Source organism: Protopterus annectens, chromosome 12.part0, assembly GCF_019279795.1.
Source record: "Protopterus annectens isolate FY-2018-M chromosome 12.part0, PAN1.0, whole genome shotgun sequence".
Taxonomy (NCBI): domain Eukaryota; kingdom Metazoa; phylum Chordata; order Ceratodontiformes; family Protopteridae; genus Protopterus; species Protopterus annectens.
In genome coordinates, this window is record NC_056746.1 from 168,965,454 (window position 1) to 168,987,665 (window position 22,212).

At 41.0% G+C, this 22,212-nt stretch overlaps 1 protein-coding gene across 1 annotated transcript in view; it reads left to right on the forward strand.

Moving 5' to 3' along the window:
- ZNF598 (zinc finger protein 598, E3 ubiquitin ligase) overlaps positions 1 to 22,212 on the forward strand; it is an 824,015-nt gene that overhangs the window by 167,441 nt on the left and 634,362 nt on the right. Inside the window, exon 6 of the mRNA XM_044088900.1 lies at positions 6,346 to 6,460. Coding sequence (XP_043944835.1) covers positions 6,346 to 6,460 — 115 coding nt within the window. The remainder of the gene's footprint in view (positions 1 to 6,345; positions 6,461 to 22,212) is intronic.

A 22,212-nucleotide genomic window follows, 5' to 3' on the forward strand; every position in this document is an offset into this window, starting at 1 on the left:
TCCAGGGGCTGCTGGACCTTTATTCTCCTCCCTCCCATGTTGGGTAAGCTTGAGTATCAACCTGAATGCCAGTAAGGCAATGTGTTTGTTGAACATAGTACAATTGCATAAGTTCCAGTTACTGTAATATTAAATATTCATAGAACACACTACCTTAATGGCAGTGCCTTCCCACTATCCCCTTTTTCTTGGATGTATATTTTTTTGTTCATGGTTGCAGTTATTTTGTTTAGCAACACTTGTTGAGTGGATGGGTTGACTTTGATTTGGATCAGTGGGTGTTCACAAAGATTGTATTTCTCATCATCTTCCTTATTGATCCTTAAAAACTGAAGTGATGCCGTCTGTGGTTGTGAAGGACTGTCCCGCTCTCCCAACTGGTTGGTTGTTAACACCTTCAGACAAGCAGAGAGAGGAGTCTGAAGCTCTACGAGACTGCCAGAAGGAGGGTAGTAGGGCACTACAGGCCAAATGCCATTAAGGCGGTATGTTCTGCAGACATCTTCCATTACAGGTAAGTGGAGCTTATGCAACTTTGCTTCACACTTCTGCGAATCTGTATATTACTTTCTTTAAACTGTAAACAACTTCATAGACTATCATTGTCATCTGTCATATCTTTCCTATGTCCTTTCTTTATTCTGAAAAAACTGATCCATGTCTTGGCTGAAAATGGTCTGAGGGCCAGCTCACCTACTTGGTCAAAAAGGTTAATAAATACATCAGGTACACTTTAAGACCGAACAAAGGGTGTAAGAAAAATGATATACTAGGCTATCTGCCCTAAGGCATTTATAAGCCTAGCCCAAATTTTTGTGGCTTACGCCACCCCTTATATGAAAAAATACTGTGCCCATTAGTTTGTTGTGCCTCTGTCCAGCAGTGACACAGAGATGATTCCTGGGATAAACCTACGATCTCCCATCCACAGGTCAAGATTTCTCTTGAACAGAGCCAGCGAGGTGCTCTGCCTCACATGGATCGGGATTTTATTCCACAGCATAGGGAGTCTCTGAGTGATAAATCTATCCCTCCAGCACGTCCTGTTTATATCCATGCTAAGGTTTAAGTCGCTTGCTCTAGTGGTTTTGGTGGATTTGGATTTTTTGAGGTGGAGCATGTCCATTAATTCCGGGTTGGACATGGCCTTGTATGTCAGGCACATGTCACCTCTGAGCAGACGGTATGCAACTGAATAGAGCTGGAGTTTCTTCAATCTGGCAGCATATGACAGATTTTGGAGTCCCTTTATCCTTTTGGTGAGGAACTTTTGGGGTCTCTCCAATTGCTGCAGATGTTGGGTGAGATGCATCCCGAATGGGGCATTGTACTCGATCATTGGTCTGATAAGTGAAGAGTACAGGGGAACAATGACCTCACTAGATCTGGATGTGAATCCCTTCATGATCAGGTGGGCAATGTAGAAGGTCTTTCTAACCACTTTAGCAATGTGAGTGTCAAAGAAAGGCCACTGTCAACCTGGGTCCCCAGGTCCCTGATAACCTCTTCTGTGCTTAGTGGATTGCCACCTATATGGTAGCTTGGGGTTACCTTGTTTTTCCCGAAGGGTATGACTATACATTTTTTGGCGTTTAACTTCAGGCCATGGCTCTGGCACCAGCTATCTGTTTCCATGAGTCCCTTCTGAAGGATATCCGTGTCCGATGCACTTTCCACTATGGCGCCCAGTTTGCAGTCGTCTGCAAACTTTGTCAGCCAAAGTCCTCCCATGTTGGCCTGTACTTCTGAGAAGTAGATGCCGAACAATAGGGGCCAAGGACCGAGCCCTGTGGGACACCACTTGTGACCGGCTTGGAGTCTGACATAGCGCCAGCAACTCTAACCCTGTGGGTTCTGTCCTTAAGCCAGTTTGCAACCCATCTTGTGACATATGGGTTTACATTTAAGCTGGTAAGTTTTTCTACAATACCCGTGTGGGGTATTGTGTGAAACCTTTGCAAGGTCAAGGTAGGCTGTATGGACTGCCTTTCCCTCATCAATGGCCTTGGTGACTGTTTCTAAGAAGTCGACCAAGTTCAAAAGGCATGATCTGCCCTTGACAAAGCCAAACTGGGTTGGGTCCAATGTCTGCAAGTCCCCTATATCTTTGTTTATGAGCTCCATTATGATCCTCTCCATAGCTTTGCAGACTAGACTTGTTAAGCTTATGGGGCGGTAATTACCAGGGTCCGTAGAGGCACCGCCTTTGTGGAGTGGGACCACAGTTGCCGTACGCCACTCCTTGGGCACGTATCCTGTGGTAAGGCTGAGATTAAACAGCTGCCTTATGTGCGGGTTTAATTCCTCATTTAGCTCGTGTAGCACACAGCCGGGACACCATCCGGTCCCATTGATGCTGTGTTTTTAGCTTTAGAGAGCAGCTTTCACCTGCGCATTTGAGATGTCTGGGAGGCTACACTCTGCTGGGATAGTTATCTCTCCTTTAGGGGAGAGGGGCGAAGTTTGCACTGAACCTGTCTGCCAGTATGTTGGCAATGTCTGTGGGTTCAGTGATTTTTGTATCATTTTGGACTAATTCTGAGCATATCTGGGAGTTTCCACCCAGGTTCCTAACATAGCAGAAAAAGGCCTTATGATTGTCCTTTGAATCCATGACAATTTTTCTCTCAAAATTGGCCTTAGTTGATTTTATGAGTGCTCGTATTTTTTTACTAATAATGATCAGGGGTGACTTCCCTTTTATTGATTTTGTTCTATCATGTAATAGCTTTCTCCTCTTATTGTAAAGTTTGTTAATGGCTGGGGTCCACCAGACTGGACGTTTGCCCTTTGTGGAAAGAGTCTTGGTTTTATTTGGGATTGCCTGATCCATGCAGTCCTGGAGGTGTTCATAGAAGGCATTTGTAAGGGCTTCTGCAGCTTTGGTTGTGGTTTCCACTGGCTCAGGGGCCTTGAAGGATACCACACCAGTCTTGAGTAGTGTGAAGTTTGCTTTAGAGAAGTTCTTCACTGTGGTCTTTTTTGTTTGGGGTGGGGGCGGGATGTGGATTTCCAGTGAGATTAGTTTATGATCAGATCTCACCAATCAGGGATATACTTCCAGTGTGGAGCATTTTGTCCCCATGTTTGTGATAATGAGATCTAGTGTATTTTCTCCTCTCGTGGGAACAGTGACTAGCTGTTCCATGGCATTTGAATTTATGAACTCCAGGAACCGTTGGGCTAGAAAGTTAGGGCTTGAGTAATGTTCCCAGTCTATATTCGGGTAGTTGAAGTCACCCAATATGATGGTGTTTGGAGATACATTTATACCCTCCAGTGTCTTCAGGAAGGCTGTGTGGGGTTCCTGAGTTTGAGAGGGTGGCCTGTAGCATGCTACAATTTGTAGAGCAGTTTTGCCTATGGTTAGTTGCACCTGGATGGTTTCCGAAGCTTCGTGCGTTGCCACCAGCCTGGAGGTGTGGGTATCCTTTATGAATATGGATACATCCCCTCCTTTTGTGGTGTGGTCCGGGTTTTGGGGCCGGAACACATGATATGAGGTAAAACCTAATAGTGCCGGGGTGCTCTCAGGAGCTTTGAACCAGGTTTCAGTTACAGCACAGACATCGATGTTCTCCATACTGAGAAGGGCCTCGAGTGCATGCATTTTGAGATTTAGACTTCTGGCATTGAGCAGCATTACCCTCAGTTTCTTCCCATTTTTGTTTTCTAGGGTGGTAGGTTTAGAATTTGAGCCTTGCCTAAAAAGGCACTATGGGGTGGCAAGAGCCTTAGCCAATATCCGGAATCCCAGGGTGACAGGTGCAAGCCGTCCCTTGCGAAGCAGCGTGGCTTGTCAAGCATGTCATCCCAGGCAGACAGACACTGGATCCCCTTTGAATGACACCAGACATTAAGCCAATTGTTAAAGCTGATCATCTTGTCTCTATATTGTGGCATCATTCTTGGTGAAGGAAGGATACTGCTCAGGGTCAGGGTCATACCTGCCTGGGCTACATAATCAAAGAGCTCCTCTATGTCTCTCTTCATGTAGTCCAGGGAGGTACGTCTCAGGTCGTTCACACCAGCATAGACAATGACTGTGTCATATTTGTACTTGCTGTGGAGTGACCAGACTGCTTGTGTTATGTGGCGGATTTTAGCGCCCGATAGGCAGCTTACTGTGACCCTCTCCTTGTTCAGCCTGGTGAGTGGGACGTCAGTGTGTCTGACTATGGAGTCACCTGTGACAAGTATGTTTGGTGTTGTATTTGGCCTTAAGGGCTGTGACTGCTTTGCACACTGCTTTTGTGATTTATGTGTTGCTTGTGGGGTGTCTTGAGGTAGCAGTTGTTTGGGTGTCTGCTTTGGAGGCCTCTGCTGTTTAGGTAAATTTTTACTCAGAGCCTCCAAGTATGTCTTTGTGTGTTTATGTGTTTGATTCAGTGGTGTGGTAGCATTATGTGAGGCTGGTTTTGTGGTGTGTGTAGTTGCCTTCTCCTCCTGTCTGGTCTTGCCAGTCCTGAGTTGAGAGAGCTCAGCCTCCAGTTTGGCTAAATAGCTGCATCTCGCAAGTATTTGTGTTATGTGGGAGGAGGAGAGGGTTGTCTGTGTACATGAGGCAGTTATAACATTGCCTCAAGATTCCCAGATTCACCAGCTGGACCGGAGAGGAGATTGACAACTGACCTTTGGACATGCTAGAATAATATTGGGAATTCCTTAATAATTGAAAACAAGGGCCAGTGGGGAGTGAGGGTGTAGTGCTTTTAATTTTTAGTGCTGACTTATATAATTGCTTTAGTGAGCAAGTGCCAGGTAACTTGAGTGCAATGTGTTACAAGTAACTAAATGCAAAAACGACAAACAGTAACTTTCTTTCAAGTGAAACAAGGAACTAGTACAGTAAGCAATGCAGATATCACTAGTGATCCACAGAAGCACTGAGAAGCCGCATATTAGGTGGAATTAGCTTCCAGGGAAATAACAAGCAAACAAACAACAAGCATATAAACAAAGCTAGATTCAGCAGGCCTGGATCTAGTCTATGCTAGAGCAAACAAGGTGTACCAATTTCACTAAGATACAGTTCAAATATTCAGGCACTATATACCTTTAACCAGAAATTCCCAGCTCAGAAGGGCAGAGTCCAGCCTCTTCTCCCACAAGAGTGCAGACCATGAACCTCCTTAATGTAAAATAACTGGCCTGAAGCCCAAGTGGTTAAACCAGAACTAATACCCTTGGACACTGGGCTCTCAATCAGCAGTTCCCAACTTAGAAGGATGAAAGCTACCTGTCCTGCCACCACAGTGCTTGCCACAAACCTTCCTAATGTAAAACAACTGGTCTGAAGCCCAAGTGCTTAATCCAAAAGACTTAGAATGATAGCTACACTTTAATCAAGTTACAACCAAGCAGTAATAAATACAATTGAATACTTTAGAGAATGTCTGGATTAGTGCTCAAGTTACACAAACAAAGCTAGATCCAGCAGGCCCGAATCCAGTCTATGCCACAGCAAACAAGGCGCACCAACTTCGGTAAGAAGCAGTTCAGATATGCATGCACTATAAGCCTGTCCAGGTGGCTTTTATGTTTTTTGGTATGGAAAATACAAGACGCTCTTGCTAAACGATCCTAAAGCGCATTCCACTAGGACCTTGGTTATCTCCCAGAATTTATTTATTTTTTTTTTAGAAGTCAGTACTACTGTGATGTTGGCTGCTCTATGTAGTATTGCAAGACTCACACAAGCCTGATATGATTTCAAGGTCTATACCACCCAAGAGAGTGTGGCTGGTGACTGTCCTGCCACTGAAGTGGACATAGAACGTCAAACAGGTTGCAAAAGCCATGTCAGTTTAGCACAGAGGATTAAGGCTATTCTTTTAACAAGCTGCTTTCTGTAAAGTAAAAGGTTTGATTCTTTCCACATCCATTCGCCTACTATGTTACTTTGTATTACCCTGAATAAGTAATTTAACAAGACCGTACTCCTGGGCCCCCCTTGAAAATGGTAACTGGTATCCAGTGGGCTTGCCCAGTTTACAAGTGAATCAGAATTAGAAATGATTCATGTCCATCTACTTCAGAAAACACTCGCACCTTACCCCTTCCATTCTTAATAAGTTTCTGTAGAGAGACCTGGAAGAATGGCCCAAAGGTCATTCTCTTAGTGCGTAGATCTTAAAGCTCCATGGGGCAAAGTTGATGGGGCCAAGTTGAAGCAATTGGGCATTTCAGGTAATATTTTGTTAATAAAACTTGCACATATTATGCTTTGCTTCTTTACAAAGCAACTGTGATTGTACCTGTACACAGTCAAAATGAGTGGAATGTTAATGATTTGCTCTTTGCTGAGGAAAAATTTTCAGCTTGATTTGATTTCTTCCACTTTAGGTGTGATTAGTGGAGAGGACTATGAAGAAATTGATCGTTTTAGCAGGCATGGAAGACCAGGAAGAGGAGGTACACGAGGTGGCCAGAGCAGAAGGGGAAGTTGGCGCTACAATAGGTAATTTAAAACAAAGCATTCTGCTTAACAGTTGTTGTTAATTTCTTTATTTTTTTCCTTTTTTCCCTTAAATTTTATCTGTAAGACTTGCATTTTAAATGTAAAGTATTACATTGCTAATAAGCTTAGTACTGGCCTTCGTCATGGTCTTCCCAGAATTCTCCTCAGGAGGAATTGGTGTTCCTGGAAGCTTTCTGATCTGGCCCATTTACAGTTTGGGCCTTCCCCCCAAAATTGCCCCCTTCTGGCCTCAGATTTGGTTCCCGTTCTTATGGTCTCATCTAATGTTGAACCCCAGTCCAGATCTCCTTTTACACCCATCAGGCGTGACTCATCTAGACATTCTTGGTCTCAAATTCTGCATGGTTTCTCCAATTCCAGTGATGGCTAGACACCCCAAGCTTTCCTCTGCAGTTCGAAGAATTTTGTTTTTATCCCAGAAATCCTCTTCAAGAAAGATTTATAAAAGTAAATAGAAAAGATTTTCCTTATGGGCTCAACGGAAAGATCTGGATACTTTCTCTTTTCCAGTTTCTGCTGTGTTAGAATTTCTAGCATTTCTTTTTCAAAGTGGGGCCATGTTCTCTACTGTTAAAGTCCAGCTGGTTGCCATTTCGAATTTTCTTGTCAAAGATAATGCATCCCCATTGTCATCATCTAGGCTGTGTAAGGCTTTTCTTAAGGGTAAGTTTTTACTTAGGCCACCTGTCAAGGACCCTGTACCACCTTGAGATCTTAATTTGTTTTTACAGAGTCTAACAGAATTGCCCGTGAACCCTCTGCAAAAGTGGACTTCAAATTTGTTTCTTGGAGAACAGTTTTTCTCGTAAGCATAACTTCAGCAGGGTGAATCTCTGAACTCCAAGCACTTTCTTCAAAACTGCTTTACTTAAAGGACAGAGTTGCCTTGCGTACAAATCCATCCTTCTTGCCCAAAGTTACTTCAAGGGTGAATAGAAGTCAAGTCCTCAGTTTATCATTTTTTCCCCTAAATTTCAAAACAAAGGAGAATACATGCTTCATTTGTTAGATGTACATAGACCGCTTTGGTTCTACCTTCGTAGAATGAAGGAAAGTAGAAAGGCTAATTGATTGTCTCTCTTGCAAAGTACAAATTGGGTAGGCCTGTCTTAAAAACTACGATAGCCAAATGGTATATTTTCTAAAACGTTTGACCTTACCAAAACAACCAAGTGCTCATTCGACTAGGTCAATGGCTACATCATCTGCTTTTGGTCCAGAGCTTCCATTGATATTTGTGCAGCTGCCACTTGATCTAAAGTTTATACCTTTGTAGCCCATTATAAATTGGGCATCATTTCCAGAAATAGTTGTATTTGGTTCTGCAGTACTTTGGAATATCCTTCCATGAGGGCCACCCAAGGTTACTGTAGCTGGGGACTCTGTCCCATCTGTTGAAAAATCAATGTTTAAGTTATGTACTTACCATAACTCTGCATCTGTGTTGTCCATTTTCCATCTCTCCCAATTTTCCTCCCACCTTCCCCCTTTCTTAGCTTTGGAAATAACCTGATGGATTTTGTCAGGAACCATTGTTCCTGCTTGAGCCTGTATTTTGTTCTGTGTGCATCTTTTCTTATAAGTGTTTTGTATATATTAACTGTTTTTGTAACATGGCTTACAGACAGCAAACTTGATGCGAGATAAAACATTGTTTAGGGGCATTATGGGTAAAGGTAGGAGCTCAAGAGATGGATCCTAAACTGTAAAGAAAGTGGCAGAGTCAGATCCGAGGATTGTATCCGAACCCATCAGTCGAGGAAGAATGAAAATGGACAATACAGATGCATAGGTATGGTAAGTACATAACTTAAATTTCTAGTTAAACGAACACACATCTATATTCTAGTAATCTCGGAATATTGAATATTCAGCAGTTGATTTAATGTGGTGTATAACTGTTGTACAGATTCTCCTAAAGGTAAAGAAATTGTTAATGTTGAAGAATCTTGGATGCAGTTTCCACATATGCAGTACATGATGAATAAAATATTTTCAGTTTTAAAAATCCTCCCATCCAAACTTTTGCCAGAGTGCATTCTAGACTTTACTTCCACCTACAACTTATCATACTTGCTTAACTTTTATCGACTTCCTTGTCCTACTGTTGCCCTTCCCAAAATGAACATGTTTGCATTGCCTTCATTTCTGTTCCTGTCACTACTGTCACCTTTCATACTCTCACCCCCCTTCCAACCCACTTTATTTGACCCCCAAGCACACACAGAGAGTGCAGTTTTGTCCTGGGTTATCATAACACCATATCACCACACCTCTATCACTATACAAACACTGACCATGTTAAAATTAGATACCTGAATTACAAACCCCTTTCTCCAAAACCTCAAAGTAAATAAGCATACATTTGACATCCATCCTAATGTTAGGTCCCAAGAAAGAACCACAAAACTCAATCAGCTCATCAGAGTTATCCAAGTTCTTTCCCTTCATCCATCTCCCTTCATAGGGTATCTAGTGCAGTCTGTCATTCTCACCTTTCGTTATCCAAAGGCTTACCAAAAAATGAAATCTCATTACTTTAAAACAATGTAGCATATGCAGTAAACGCACACTGTACTGCATGCCTGGATCTCTCTCTAAACCCCAGACATATTTGCAGTCCCTGAAACTAGTCTTAAATCCCATGTTAAAGATACAGAACTCTTTCCTTCTCTGTATGATATAATCAGAAGTGATCAGACAAAAAAAAAAAAGACAGGAGGAAAAGCTTCATTATATTCCAGCGCCTACTCCATAACCCAATATTCAGACCCTATCCCAAACTTCCAGAATGCAAACATACTCATTACCTGCCTTAATTTGAATAATAAAGTATATGCATTGTTGTACTCTGTATACCCCCAGGTAATAATATTACCATAATAGAAGATACTGTCCTGGATATCATCATAGGTGACATCAATATAAACTAGCATAACCTATTTGGATTCTCTCAGCTTATTCAGAGCCTTGCCAGATACAACAAAGCACATAATGAAGGCATCATTCTCAGCTGGATATTGGTTTCTGACCCCTGATAAATTTATGACTGCTGATGCACTTTCCAGTGCTTTGTGACTGTCTCTAATCATATACCTATAAAAGTATAAAACACTTGGCAAAGTCTCATCATTATAAAACTACATGTAATCTGTCAATTCAACCAACAGACATTTATCAACATTTTAAGAACAACCGACCTAACTAGATTAACACCCTCCCTTTAAGTGATGGTGTCATACATTTCAACACCGTATTCCTAAGCACTCAAATTGCTTTGCTTCCCACTGCAATAGAATAATAAAAATTAACCACTCCCCTTGGCTTTCAGAGCAAAGTAAAAACCTTGTGCACAGTGGAGAGAAAGCATGTAAAGATTGGCAAAATAAAACAGCTAATGGGTTCAAAGGCGTTTACTAGGTTAACGACCACAAGGGCCTTTTTAAGGCTAGCCTTGCATCCTAAATCTTTGACAAGTTTTGAGACCCTTAACCTTCAAACCTTTAGATGACTCTGTAATCAGGTAAAAAAAGTTAACCTTGACAAGGAACTCTTTTTTTATATTTGACTCCAATCCAACAACAAATTTAATCCAAAGTCCCTACTGAACCTAGGTACAAAAAGAACCCATCCTATCCTGTAATAGTACCTTACAGGGTCTATATTACAAGACCAAAGGCGCATTCTTTTGAATGCATCTTGGTCGAACGTAAAAGGCTGAAAACAGAATATCGAAGCAGCTGTTAACCGAATTTTTTCCCTGGGAAAGAATTCACTTGGCTGTTTCAGTACTTTGCCGTTTTCGGCACTGTAGTGCGGTCTCGGAATTGGTATATTTAAGTAGGGGGGGGTGTGAGCCCCCCCACTTAATGTGTAGTGTTTAAAATTGATTTTTATTTTTTATTTTTATTTTTTGTTGGAACAGCGATTTTTTTTCCCTTAGAAAAAAATCGCTGTACTGACACTTTGACATTGTAAGCTTTTGCTTACATAGGGTCGATTAGCCACCATTCGCTTTAAGCATTCGGTGATTTAATATAGACCCTACCTTACTGCAGGATGTCAATAGTTCATTGATTGCATTGCCTCCTTAAGCAAAAACAAACCTACCCCTACAAGTATTTGAAGCAAGAGGTTGGTAAATTCCATAGCAACTCATAGTGCTCCCCTACAGCCAGATAAAAACCAGGCTAACAACACTAGTCGCCCATTCTGAAACCGTACTCTCCCTTCAACCTACCACCAGAATATCTGAAACTAGTTGCTGATGCCATAGCTTACCCATTCCACATCCTAATCAAGAGATCTATACAGGACGAAGGTGTTCCCTATCTATCTGATATTATTCCTATAAATAAAGGGAGAAATCAAATGGAATATCAAATTTACATCTCATTGTAATACTGTCCTCTATAAATGTATCTAAACAACTTCTACAATATCTCCTTCAAAATCAGCTCCTTACTTCCACTTGTCATAGTTTTCGACTCGGACACAGCACAATATATGCACTCAGAGACGTTGTAATTAAAGCAAGGAACTCAGGCAGTCTTGTTTGCTCTTTATTTCTTGAAAACTTTGTAAAGCCTTCGATACAGTCTCTCACTTTAAACTCCTATCACCACTCACCGTTCATTGGTTCAGTAGCTTCCTATCTAACAAACAGCAGTGCATAAATGGCAAGGCTCTCTTCTCCACCCAATCTTACAGGCTTCCCAGAAGATTCCATTCTCAGACCCTTCCTTTTCAATATTTTCATCAGTAACCTGCACACTGCCTCTTGTCAAGCCTCAATCCAGTGCACAGACTCCACACTTGTATGCACATCAAATAACCTGCCACATCTCCATCAGATTAATGCAAGAAGTCTTTATCTTCATTGTTTCACTAATACAAACCTTTTAAACGCTAATAAAACCAAATTATCGTCCCCAAAACACACATACGTAATACCCAGTTTCATTTTTTTCCATAAATTCCACCGAAATTGAAGTTGTCTCCATACAAAATTATAGATGACAGACTAAAATTCGATCTTCACGTGTACAGTAGTATAGTAAAAACGCACTAAAAGCTATGAATGCTTTACAAGGAAAACCACTTTCTAAATACATCTACTAGAGCCACCCTTGCTGGCATTCTACTCCTATTCTTTCTGTATTGTGGAGCCCCATTTCTCACTAACTTACAAACTTCAGTAAAGGCAAAAACTAAAATATGCTGTAAACAAAATTCTGCAATGATGCTTCCGACCTCGGACACAACTGCTTACCACTTCAGACTCTAAAGTAGCTTGAACTTCTGATCACCTGACCTATGTATAGCTACTTAAGGGCCATAAAATTGTACATAAGCTATCAGCCTGTCCAGCTGTAAAATTCCTTCTCCATAGCTACCACCCAAATGGATCTTTTAGGTCTGAAGACAGACAACTCCTCTCAGTAAGGTAAACCTAAAAAAATGAAAAACGGAGAAAGCCTCCACTCCTGCTCCTTGGCCAAAATTTGGAACTCGCTACCTTCTAGCCATCAGAACAAACTACAACTTTCATGCTTTTAAACATACTTTCTTTTTATTGCTTGGTTGTGCTACTACTCCACCACAGGCTGAAACACTTTACCATAATTTTCCTTTTTCCCTTCCTCTTATAATCTTCTTTCCATCTCTACTCTCTCACTTCTTTCTCTCTTTCTTACAGCAGCTGTTTTTCTGCATTATCTTGCTCTTCTTGATGCTGAACTACTTTCTGATCTTTCCTACATATGTGTAGTAACATCTCAGTAGTTTTACCACATTTCTGATATCTACTTTTACTGTACTGCAGAGAGAATAGAGAGAAAGTCAGGGAGGAGAATTTAAAAGAATTAAGGAAGTAAGAGAAGAAGAGAGAGTAAGGAGGTATAAGGAATGAAAAGGTGGTACTTCAAGTTTAGGGATATAGTTTATCCTGGTTTTGAGCAAGGACAGCGACATATTTTAGATAGAAAGTCTTTCAGAGTTGTTTTGAAAGGTGGGAAGGGAGCGTATTGACATGATGGATACAGATGAGGACATCCAAGCCTTAGCAGACTTGTATGAGTGCAGACAGCAGCCAGCAGATATGAAATAGGTTTGGAGATGGACAGGAGTTTTTGTTCAGTTGCATCGCAGTGATCGACTGGGAATGTAGTTGTGTAGAATGTTTTTTAGTGCTTGACAGGCAGAGGGATGCTGGATAATTTTATAGATGGTAAGAAGCTACATATGTTAGTTGATGAGGCAGTCCTAACCAGTTTAGGCTTTAGTGCAGTACAGTGGTGGGTTCTGAAAGGGGTATTTGCTGCAAATTTAGTAACTTTATAGCATTGTTCATGTTTTAATTTTTTTGATGCCTTTGTGTTACTAAGGATGGGAGTGCCATAAAGAAGTGTGGGGAGGTGATAAGTAGTGGCAAGTTTAGTTTTAGTTGTGTTAGGTAGTTTTTTTGGCTGTGTAAAGCATTCCTATTTTTTGATGAGTTTTTCTTATGCTGTTTGTGTATGCAGGTCGAATGTAAGCTTATCCACTATCATCCCCTTATAATTTGCTATACAAAGTGATTTTATTGGTTGTATTATCACTTTAGGGAGGGATTTGAATAAAAAAAAAATTAGTAGTAGTTTGGTCTTTTTTGAGTCGAGCATGACCTGTGAGTTAGGAACCAATGTTTCAGGGCTGTTTCCTAAGTAACACATAAAGGAGAAATTGGAACTCATGGTGATGATGTTGGGCGATGTGATGCCAGGGCACTTCTATGGGCTTGGCTTGTAAAGGCTCCGTGGCCATTAGCCTAGTACGCACCTATGAACCTATGAGGTGTAAATGTAAATATTATAAACTAGCAAAAATTGTTGATAGTAACATTTTGAAAAATGAGATTTGTATGCAGTAGATCTGATTTTGTTCCAGTCTTCAAGATATCCAGCTGAGTACTGTAATGTATACATGAGCATAAGAGTAAGAAAGTAAGTCACATTGTCAAAAATATTGACACGTGGTAGTTTTATAAGCAGGTTTAAAGAGCCAGCAGGAAATCATTTATAGATTGGATTGGTTACTAGAAAGAACTAAGTTTCACAAGTCACTTGTAGTGGAGCAAACTCCAATGCTACTTATCCAAATCTGTAACCAATCGAAGCTCCCTGTCCTGGACTAACTGAAGAAAACGTAAGACAGGATAAGCCATGAGTGGCATAAATGTAATCCACTGTAAGCGGTGAGAGTGAAAAGTAAAAGAAAAAAAAAGTCAGTCAGTAAAAACTGCAGTAGATTACAAGTCAACGCCAAAATATCAGCCTTTGAAAAGGTTTCCCTGATGTACATTTATTAGGATTTGCAGTTTTATCAGTTTCATTGTATCAGACTAATCTGATGAAGTCTGTCAACTGACAAAAGCTCTTATTCTAATTTCAGTCAAGAAAACTTTTTAATGGATGTTGGACATTTTCTTAGAATCTACTGCAGTTTTATTTGACTTATTACTGTTATCTCTCACCTCTTGCACCGGATTACTGGAAAGAACCTGAGCATTTTAGTATGCATGTAAGGAGAGGGGAATGAGTGAATTTTCATGTTCTAGGCTGATGCTAATAAATCATAATTTATGGTCATGCATTTGATCTTTGGGTGTAAGGAAGTATGTTGTTTTTCAGCACTGGGGAAGTCTGTGTAGAATAAGGGCTAGTTATTATTGGTGATAATTGTATTCTTGATAGGTCTGACATAATTTAGACTCATAAGAAAACCCAATTTCTGAATTAGTTTGTGTGGGTATGAGCTGATGTGCTTCATTAATACTGGTAATTAAAAATAAAGTGACAACTGTTGTCCATAAAAGCATTGGTAATGGATGTACATTTCTGTTTATAACTTAACCCAAGGGTAGTATGCTGTAAGAGATGTTTATGTGGCCAAGTATTAAATGTTTAATAAGCCTTGAGACAGAGTAATGGCATCGTGTGTTAGGAATTTGCAGATCACTTTTGTTTTCTGGTCCCCTCAATACATTTATATTCAGCTTAGCTGACTTGCTCCCTCAAAGAAGGGATACAGATGACAAAGTTATTGTTTTTGAAGTGTTGTGTAAGGATCTTGGACATGATATTCGAAGTAGACATTTTTCAGGAACTGTATTCATCTTAATAATTGAAGCTCTCGACAAAGGATTAAATGTTGTTTTTACCCAGCTGTCTATATGTTTAGTTTTACTTTTGATTTTAATGTTCAAAGGAAATGGGGTGGATTTGTGTACTTCCAGTTATGTTTAAATATATTACTGCAGTATTCCACTGTATCTAAGATGTATTTCAAAGAAATACTGAGATTGTGAGGTTTATGTTAAAATGATTTCTGCGAACAAGATTTTCGTGCATTAGTTGGCATCTTTTTTTTGGTATTTAATTCCCTCAGAAATGGAGAGAGGGAGACAGCACCACCCTTTTTTAGTCTACATTTGACTAGGGTTGATATATCCATTGATAGCAAAATGTGGAGGTTGAACTATATAAATTAAACTCTGGCAAAAAGAAGGAACATTCAGTTTGGATAAGAGTATGGGTAATGCACTGTAGCAAAAACTGTATTGGTGTTGAGAGCTAATGTTGTAATATGCTTTTATTAGAGTCACATTGTCTTGAGTTTGGCTGCTGTTTTTAAAAGCTGATTAGAAAACAGAAGTTAAATGAATGACTGAAACCACTTTGCTAGAAACAGTCATGGTATTTTATGTCGGTGTTGTCAAGGAAATATATTTATGCATTTTTAGGACAGATCAATCTAGTTTAACAGCAGAAGTAGTTTTAGATTGAGTATATTCTTTATATACCATGACTCCTGAGATGGTTGTGTAACTGTAGTAAATGGGGTTAATAGATGTTGAACGTTTTTGTAAAAGTATATATCAAAATTGTCCTGTCTAGCTGCTTTGTCCAGTTTTACATTACTGATTACCTCCCTCCCCTTCTAACTTACTGCGAACCTTGTCTTGACTGGAAAGGAACGCTGAATTAGTTGAACAAGGTTTTGATATTGATTTGTGAGCTGGTCTGCTACTCCACAATTTACTGTGGAATAATTTGTTGTGTTGCAAACTTTTAAAATATTGTTGGATTTTGATTAGGCAACATCATTATCTTGTAATTATTGACTATTATTGACACTGCTAAATTCTAGGATACTGCAAAGTAATTCAGATGGAGTTTGACCCCATTTGGATTATTTGACACTCCTAAAGTCAAACAATGATAGTCTTGCAGCATGGATTGCTTTTAGTTTGTGATGGTGGTAGAGCATGGTGGACTCGGATTTGATTTGACGTTATCTTATAAGCTTCTTAAAGTATTTTGTTCATGAAAATGTTTCTTTTAATATCTGTAGCTAAACGTAAGTGCTCTTTAATAGTTGTTTTAAATGTTGCCTACCTAGTGTCAAAAGGAATATGGTAATTTCCATTCAATGAAAGATAATTTTATTTAACCTTTCTATAAGTATCGTCTTGTATATTTTTTTCAAACATCTTTATTAATATTGTATAGCGTGCTCTGCCATAGGTAGACATACAGCTAACCTTGTTCTCTAGTTGAGAAAAGATAGGATTAAACCTCTAGATGTTATATAGTCCAATCTCTTGTGTTCTTTCCCCATTTTTCAAACAAGGCAGAATTTAAATTTCATCAATTGGATGTACACAAACAGTTTCGTTTCTATCTGCACCGAACCAAAGATCTCTGAAAATCTGATCAACTGTCTCCTTTTCAGAAAACAGAATTGGGTCCCCTGTCTCTAAAATCACCCTATCCAGATGGATATCAAATTGCATCTCTTTCACTTCCTCCTCAGGAGGTAAGGACCTACCGTTTCCGGTCAAGGCTCACTCTACTTGGGCTGTATCTACATCTACAGCCTATCAAGCCAGATTGTCTATGGATGATATTTGTGCAGCAGCTACCTGGGCATCTCCTCACACATTTGTTACTCATTACAAGCTGGACATGGTATCTAGGGGCAGGTCTTCCTTTGGTTCCACAGTACACATGAGTATCTTCCTCTGAGCCTCCCAAGATGTTGGTGCTGGGGACGCTGTCCCACGGGTAAGAATGTAGGCGAGATTGGACTACATAACATCAAGAAGTTATGTACTCACCATAACGTTCGATGTATGTAGTCCATCTCGCCTCACATTCTTACTTACCCTCCCACCTTCCCCCTTCCTGGAGGATCTGGAGGTTAGGTCTGGTTTTTATAGTTCCCTTCACCTTTAGTTATTCTTCTTTACTTGGATGTTGTTATGCATAGGGTATGAGTGTGTGCTCACAGCAAACTAGATCTGGGGATATGGAGCAGTGCAGCATGGGATACCTTCTTAGCCCAGCCAATAGAAGACTTCGAGCTAGAAAAGTTTGGCCGAGTCGGAGCCGATATTCTGCTCCGAACCCACGGGTAAGAATGTGAGGCGAGATGGACTACATACATCGAACGTTATGGTGAGTACATAACTTCTTGTTCTGGTTGCTTGAGAGTTACTTATAAAAATAGGCCTGACTAATACTGTACCCTATACTGTTTGTTTAGTTTGACTTCTTCATAGTTTGGGGAGGGATTTTATTCCTGTCTTTCTTTTCAAAATTCTAAAAACATAAGGTATGCTTCTGCGAGGAGAAACATAGTGCAGCACATGAAAATTGTAGTATATTTCTTCAAATTTTTTTTTTTCTGGTTGCTTGAGAGTTCTGGTTAACTGTGTGTCTGCTCGGTATGATTTTTTCTATAAGTTGTGCCATTAAGCATTCTTTAAAATGCTTTTGTGATGCTGCTGATGCAATATCCCTGTCAGTTGCAACAGGGTCAGTTATGTGCAAGTATGCCTGGCTTAAATCTCAGAATGTACTTAATTATGTCCAGACAAATTCTTAATGCCCCACTAGACAAAGAAGTGCTGTATGGGATGGCTTCTACTGAAGTCCTAAACATTTGAAAATAGAGGCATATTCATTCAAGTCGGTCAAACAGATTTTTCAGCCTCCCATTCCTAGGTATAATAGAAATTACCCTTCCAGTCTTCGGCCATTTTACAGAAAGTCCTTTAAACAAACCCAGCAAAAGTTTAGGACATAAACAGTACCAAAAACAATGGTATGGCAATTCAAATAAAAAAGGTGGTTTTGCCCAGGGCCAAGGACAGGCCAAGAAAAATACATATATTCCCTTCAATCACCTCCCTTTCCCACACTGGCTGTCCTCTGAACCTTGCACATAATCTTTTTTGTCATGTTTCCTCCTCTAGTCAGATCACAACAGACACATGAGTGCTGGAAATTATTATGAACAGGTACAGATGGCAGTGGGACTCCTTTTCTCCAAACATAGGGATTCATCTACACCCAGAAAATCAAACTGGTCTTCCTTCTCATTATTTTCTACATTCTGTCGGAGTCGCTTTCCATTCAGTGTTTTTCGTGCTGCTGAATTCACTTCTCACAGGCTTTTGATTATTAACTTATGCTGTTCCTTTGCTGGATAGCTAAGTTTCCTTTTGGGGAAAATCTTCCATTTTAAAAATTATTTCTTTATTAATACTTTCATGTTCACAAAAGTTAGTTTTAAGCTAGGAATTTGTGTTTTAATGGACTGTCATAAGATTTTATTGTACTTTTAAATGAGAGTGCAGTTTATTCCTGTCAGTTTAAAAGTTGTTTAAAGTATTTAAAAACATTTTTTCCAGTGGAGAAATTGTTTATCTTAATTTTGGGGGTTGGCAAAGTGTGCCTTTTACTATGTTTTTTATTTGAAAAAGTGACTTTTAAAGAGGCACTATTTTCGGCTTGACCATGGAGCAGCTACTGGTACCACAGTTGGTCCCTTTTCCAGCCTTAAAAAAAAAAAAAAAAAAACAGTTATGCAAACAGCCTTTGCCACCACAGAAGGTTAGCGGTTTGCCTCAGATGTGGGTAGTGACTCTGCTGTGACCATTATTTGTTCCTCAGACCACTCATCTTTTATCCTGGATCTCTTTGGTGTAGCACCTATAGCCATTATGGAAGTAGCCATGTCCTCTGCGGCTGTTGGGGTCCTCTCAGTGGGCAAGGGAGAGGCATTCTTGTCGAGCCTGAGAGAGGGAAAAGGAAATACTTCCCTGTTTTTGTCAGAATTTTGTGCCCATCCCTGTAGAAACTGCTGCTATTAAGATTGTTGGCCCTGTCTTTCCTGTCAAAAAGAAACAGAAACCTAAACGTGTCTACTTCTCAAATTTCCTTAGACAGGAATAGTTTACTGAGTCTGGCTCAGGGTTTAATTCAGGTTATTGATCTTTTTTTTTTTTTTTTTTAAAGTGGTTTCTGGTAAAAGAAAGAGGGATACCTCTCTCCCTGAAGTTGTTCAAGATTCAGAATCTGGACTGGAAAATGAAGGGCCCGATACAGGTTTTTCTCCTCAGATTTCTGATTCAGACTAGGAGAGTTCAGCCTCTGAATTTCCCTGTGGGGGTTCTTCTCTCTCTCTGATAGTAATTCTAGAATGTGCCAGTGTTTGCAGTGGGAGAACACTGAGGTTTCTGAGTCTCTCAGAAAATACTATCAGCTGTTACAGAAGGAATTTCCAAAACCTTCCCACATTCCTACAGATGTCCTTCATGGATGCATCTGCAGTCATAACAACTGGGTTGTCCTGTCGTCAGGCAACCCTTCAGTCGGCCGGATTCCAAAGTCCGGGTCCGGCTTCGGCTGATGTCGCACTTCACCCGACGTCATCTCTGCTGGTCTTCGGGTATAAAAGCGTCAGCCGACACCATTTTCTTATGTCTTTCTTGCCGCGTGGCGCCCGAAGCAGAAGCGGTTCGCAAGTGCCGGTCGGTCGGATCCAGAGATTACTACTACCGAATACTACTTCGAAGACTTCTAAAAGCTAAGTACCCCGTTGGGGACTCTTTCTTGCCTCAGCCGATGTCAGAAAAAGTCAATAACTGTTTAACTTGTGGGAAGCAAATACCTCATAAAGATTTCCACTCTTACTGTTTGCCTTGTCTAGGCCCACACCACGACGTAGCAGCCTGTTCGGCCTGTGCTTCATTCAACCGACGAACGCTTAGGCGCCGGTCGGAGTTTGCTGAACAGTTTTTCGGTTCTGATTTTGCGTACATTATGCCGTCGGATCCTCCGACTTCCCAAATTGTTAAAAAACGCAAAGAAAAAGACCGACACTCGCGGCCCATGGTTTCGGCCGAAACCATGGTTAAGCAAACCGCGAGTGTCTCGGTTTCGGCCGAAACCGAGAAAACTGATCAAAGCACAGCTGAATCTATGACTACTTCTGAGGTTCCTGCTACATTACTTGAATCGACCTCAGATATTTTACCTACTACAGTGGTTCCTAGTGACTTATCAGACACCATCCCTTTGGATGTCTCTACCCCAGCACGTGGTGCTGCTAGGCCTCCTGCAGCCGTGTCAATTAAGGCCTTTACCAGGGCTAAAGCAGCCAAGTCTACTAAATCAGTGCCTGTTAAGCCCCCCTCAACCAGGCCCACTTCTAGTGCACAAATGCTTACTCTGGCAGAAGATTTAATAACCTTAATTAGGGGATCTCAATCTCACCCAGACAGGGCCTCGCAGCCCCCAGAGAAGAGACCTAGAGCAGAGCCCCCAGAGCCTGGGTCCTCTGATGATTCTGCGGATGACTCAGATATTCCAGACCAGCCAGAGGCTCCTTTCTCCAATTATGAAGACTCAGATGCTGAAGAATCCATCCCAGCTGCTTCCCCACCAGAAGAATTCTCCTTTGGGGAAACCTTGCATGCCATGCGAGAACATTTCCAATGGCAGCAACAGGATTACTCAGATTCCAGAAAAGACTTAGGACCTTTCTGCACCTTCCACAACATAGGCCCGTAGCTATACCTCCTGTCCTATCTGTTGTGGACGATGCTTTTAATGATGTCTGCACTGCACCAGATTCTTTACCTCCAGCCCCTGCCAAACCAGATAGATTTTACAGGGTACCAGACACCCATCATCACCTATACAAGGCCCCACTTGCAGACCCGAAACTATATCCCAGGGGCCTAAGGCAGTAGCCTCGACCACAGCAAAAATCCTATTCCTTCTGAAAGGGAAGCCAGGTCTTTAGACAGATGGGGCAAAAGGTTTACACCTCAGCTACTCTCTCAGCCAGAGCTTTAAACTGTCAGTTTCACATGATACAATACCAAGAGTTTATGCTTGATCAGTTAACTAAAAAGCTATCCTCTGATGACTCTATAGATAAGAAATATGTATTAGAGATGGTAAATAACATACAACAGGTTAGTAACCATTCACTGAAATGTGGCTATGATGCACTGGAGGCTTCATTTAGATCAGCCATGACTGGCACAGTGATAAGAAGACATGCATGGCTGAAGGAACAGGTCTTACCGGATCATGTTAAAGCTAAGTTATTAGATGCTCCTATGGATAAGGCCAGTTTGTTTGGTACGCCTGCCCAGCAGGTAATGAAGAAAATGGAAGAAAAGGCCAAATCTGTCCAAACAGTAAAAGATTTCTTGCAGGTTCAGCCCCCAAGGTTTATCAGGAACTGGCCTGCCAAAAACTGGTCCTTTCCTGACTCCACAAGATCCCAAAGGGGCAGGAATAGACGTTCCAGAGGCAGAAATCAATCCAGAGGGGGTGCCTACAGAGGACGACAGTGGCAAGGTAATAACAGAGGCACAGACACAGCCACTACCACTACAACAGCACAACAACAGTGACTTGATTCTAACTCCGCCTACCAGGGAACAAATAGCAGCACCATTAGGCGGAAAATTAACCTTATTTTCAAAGAACTGGCACTATATCACAAAAGACAAGTGGATTTTGCAAACCATAGACCAAGGTTACCGGTTCCACTTCCACACTTTACCAGTCAAAAGAGGAATGCCAAACCTGCCTCCAAATCAAAAAACAGAAGCTCTACAACAGATAATGCAATTAACAAAGATGAGAGCTGTGGAAAGAGTTCCAAGAACAGAACAAGGCAAAGGATTTTATTCCAGACTATTCCTAGTTCCAAGAAAGGAAAAAAGTTGGAGACCTATTCTCGACCTGTCCACCTTAAATACATACATCATTGTCCCAAAATTCAAAATGCTGACTCTACAGCAACTTCTTCCCATGCTGGGCAAGGAGTGTTGGCTGGTAACTCTAGATCTCAAGGAGGCATACCTGCACGTCCCCATTTGACCAATTTGCAGAAGATACCTCAGATTTCTTGCAGGATCAGAGCACTATCAATTCTCAGCATTGCCCTTTGGCTTATCTACTGCGCCCAGAGTATTCACAAAATGCCTGGCATCAGTGATCGCCCACTGCAGACTACAGGGAATTCAAATTTATCCATACCTGGACGACTGTCTGCTACAAGGGGACAACCCAAGCAAGGTGACAACAGATTTACAAAGGGTCATTTACTTGCTACAAGCTCTGGGATACACAGTCAATTTACAAAAGTCAAGGCTGATACCATCCCAAACAAGGACATTCTTGGGCTGAATTGGACACAGTAAAACAAATGGCATTCCTAACTACAGAAAAACAAAAGAACTCCCTCTTTACTTCTTGGCACTAACAAGACGGAACAAGCTAACAGCAAGAAAAGTTCTGCAGGCCCTGGGCTTCATGGCATCATGCATAATCTTAGTTCCACATGCCAGGCTACATATGAGAAAACTACAGTGTTACCTA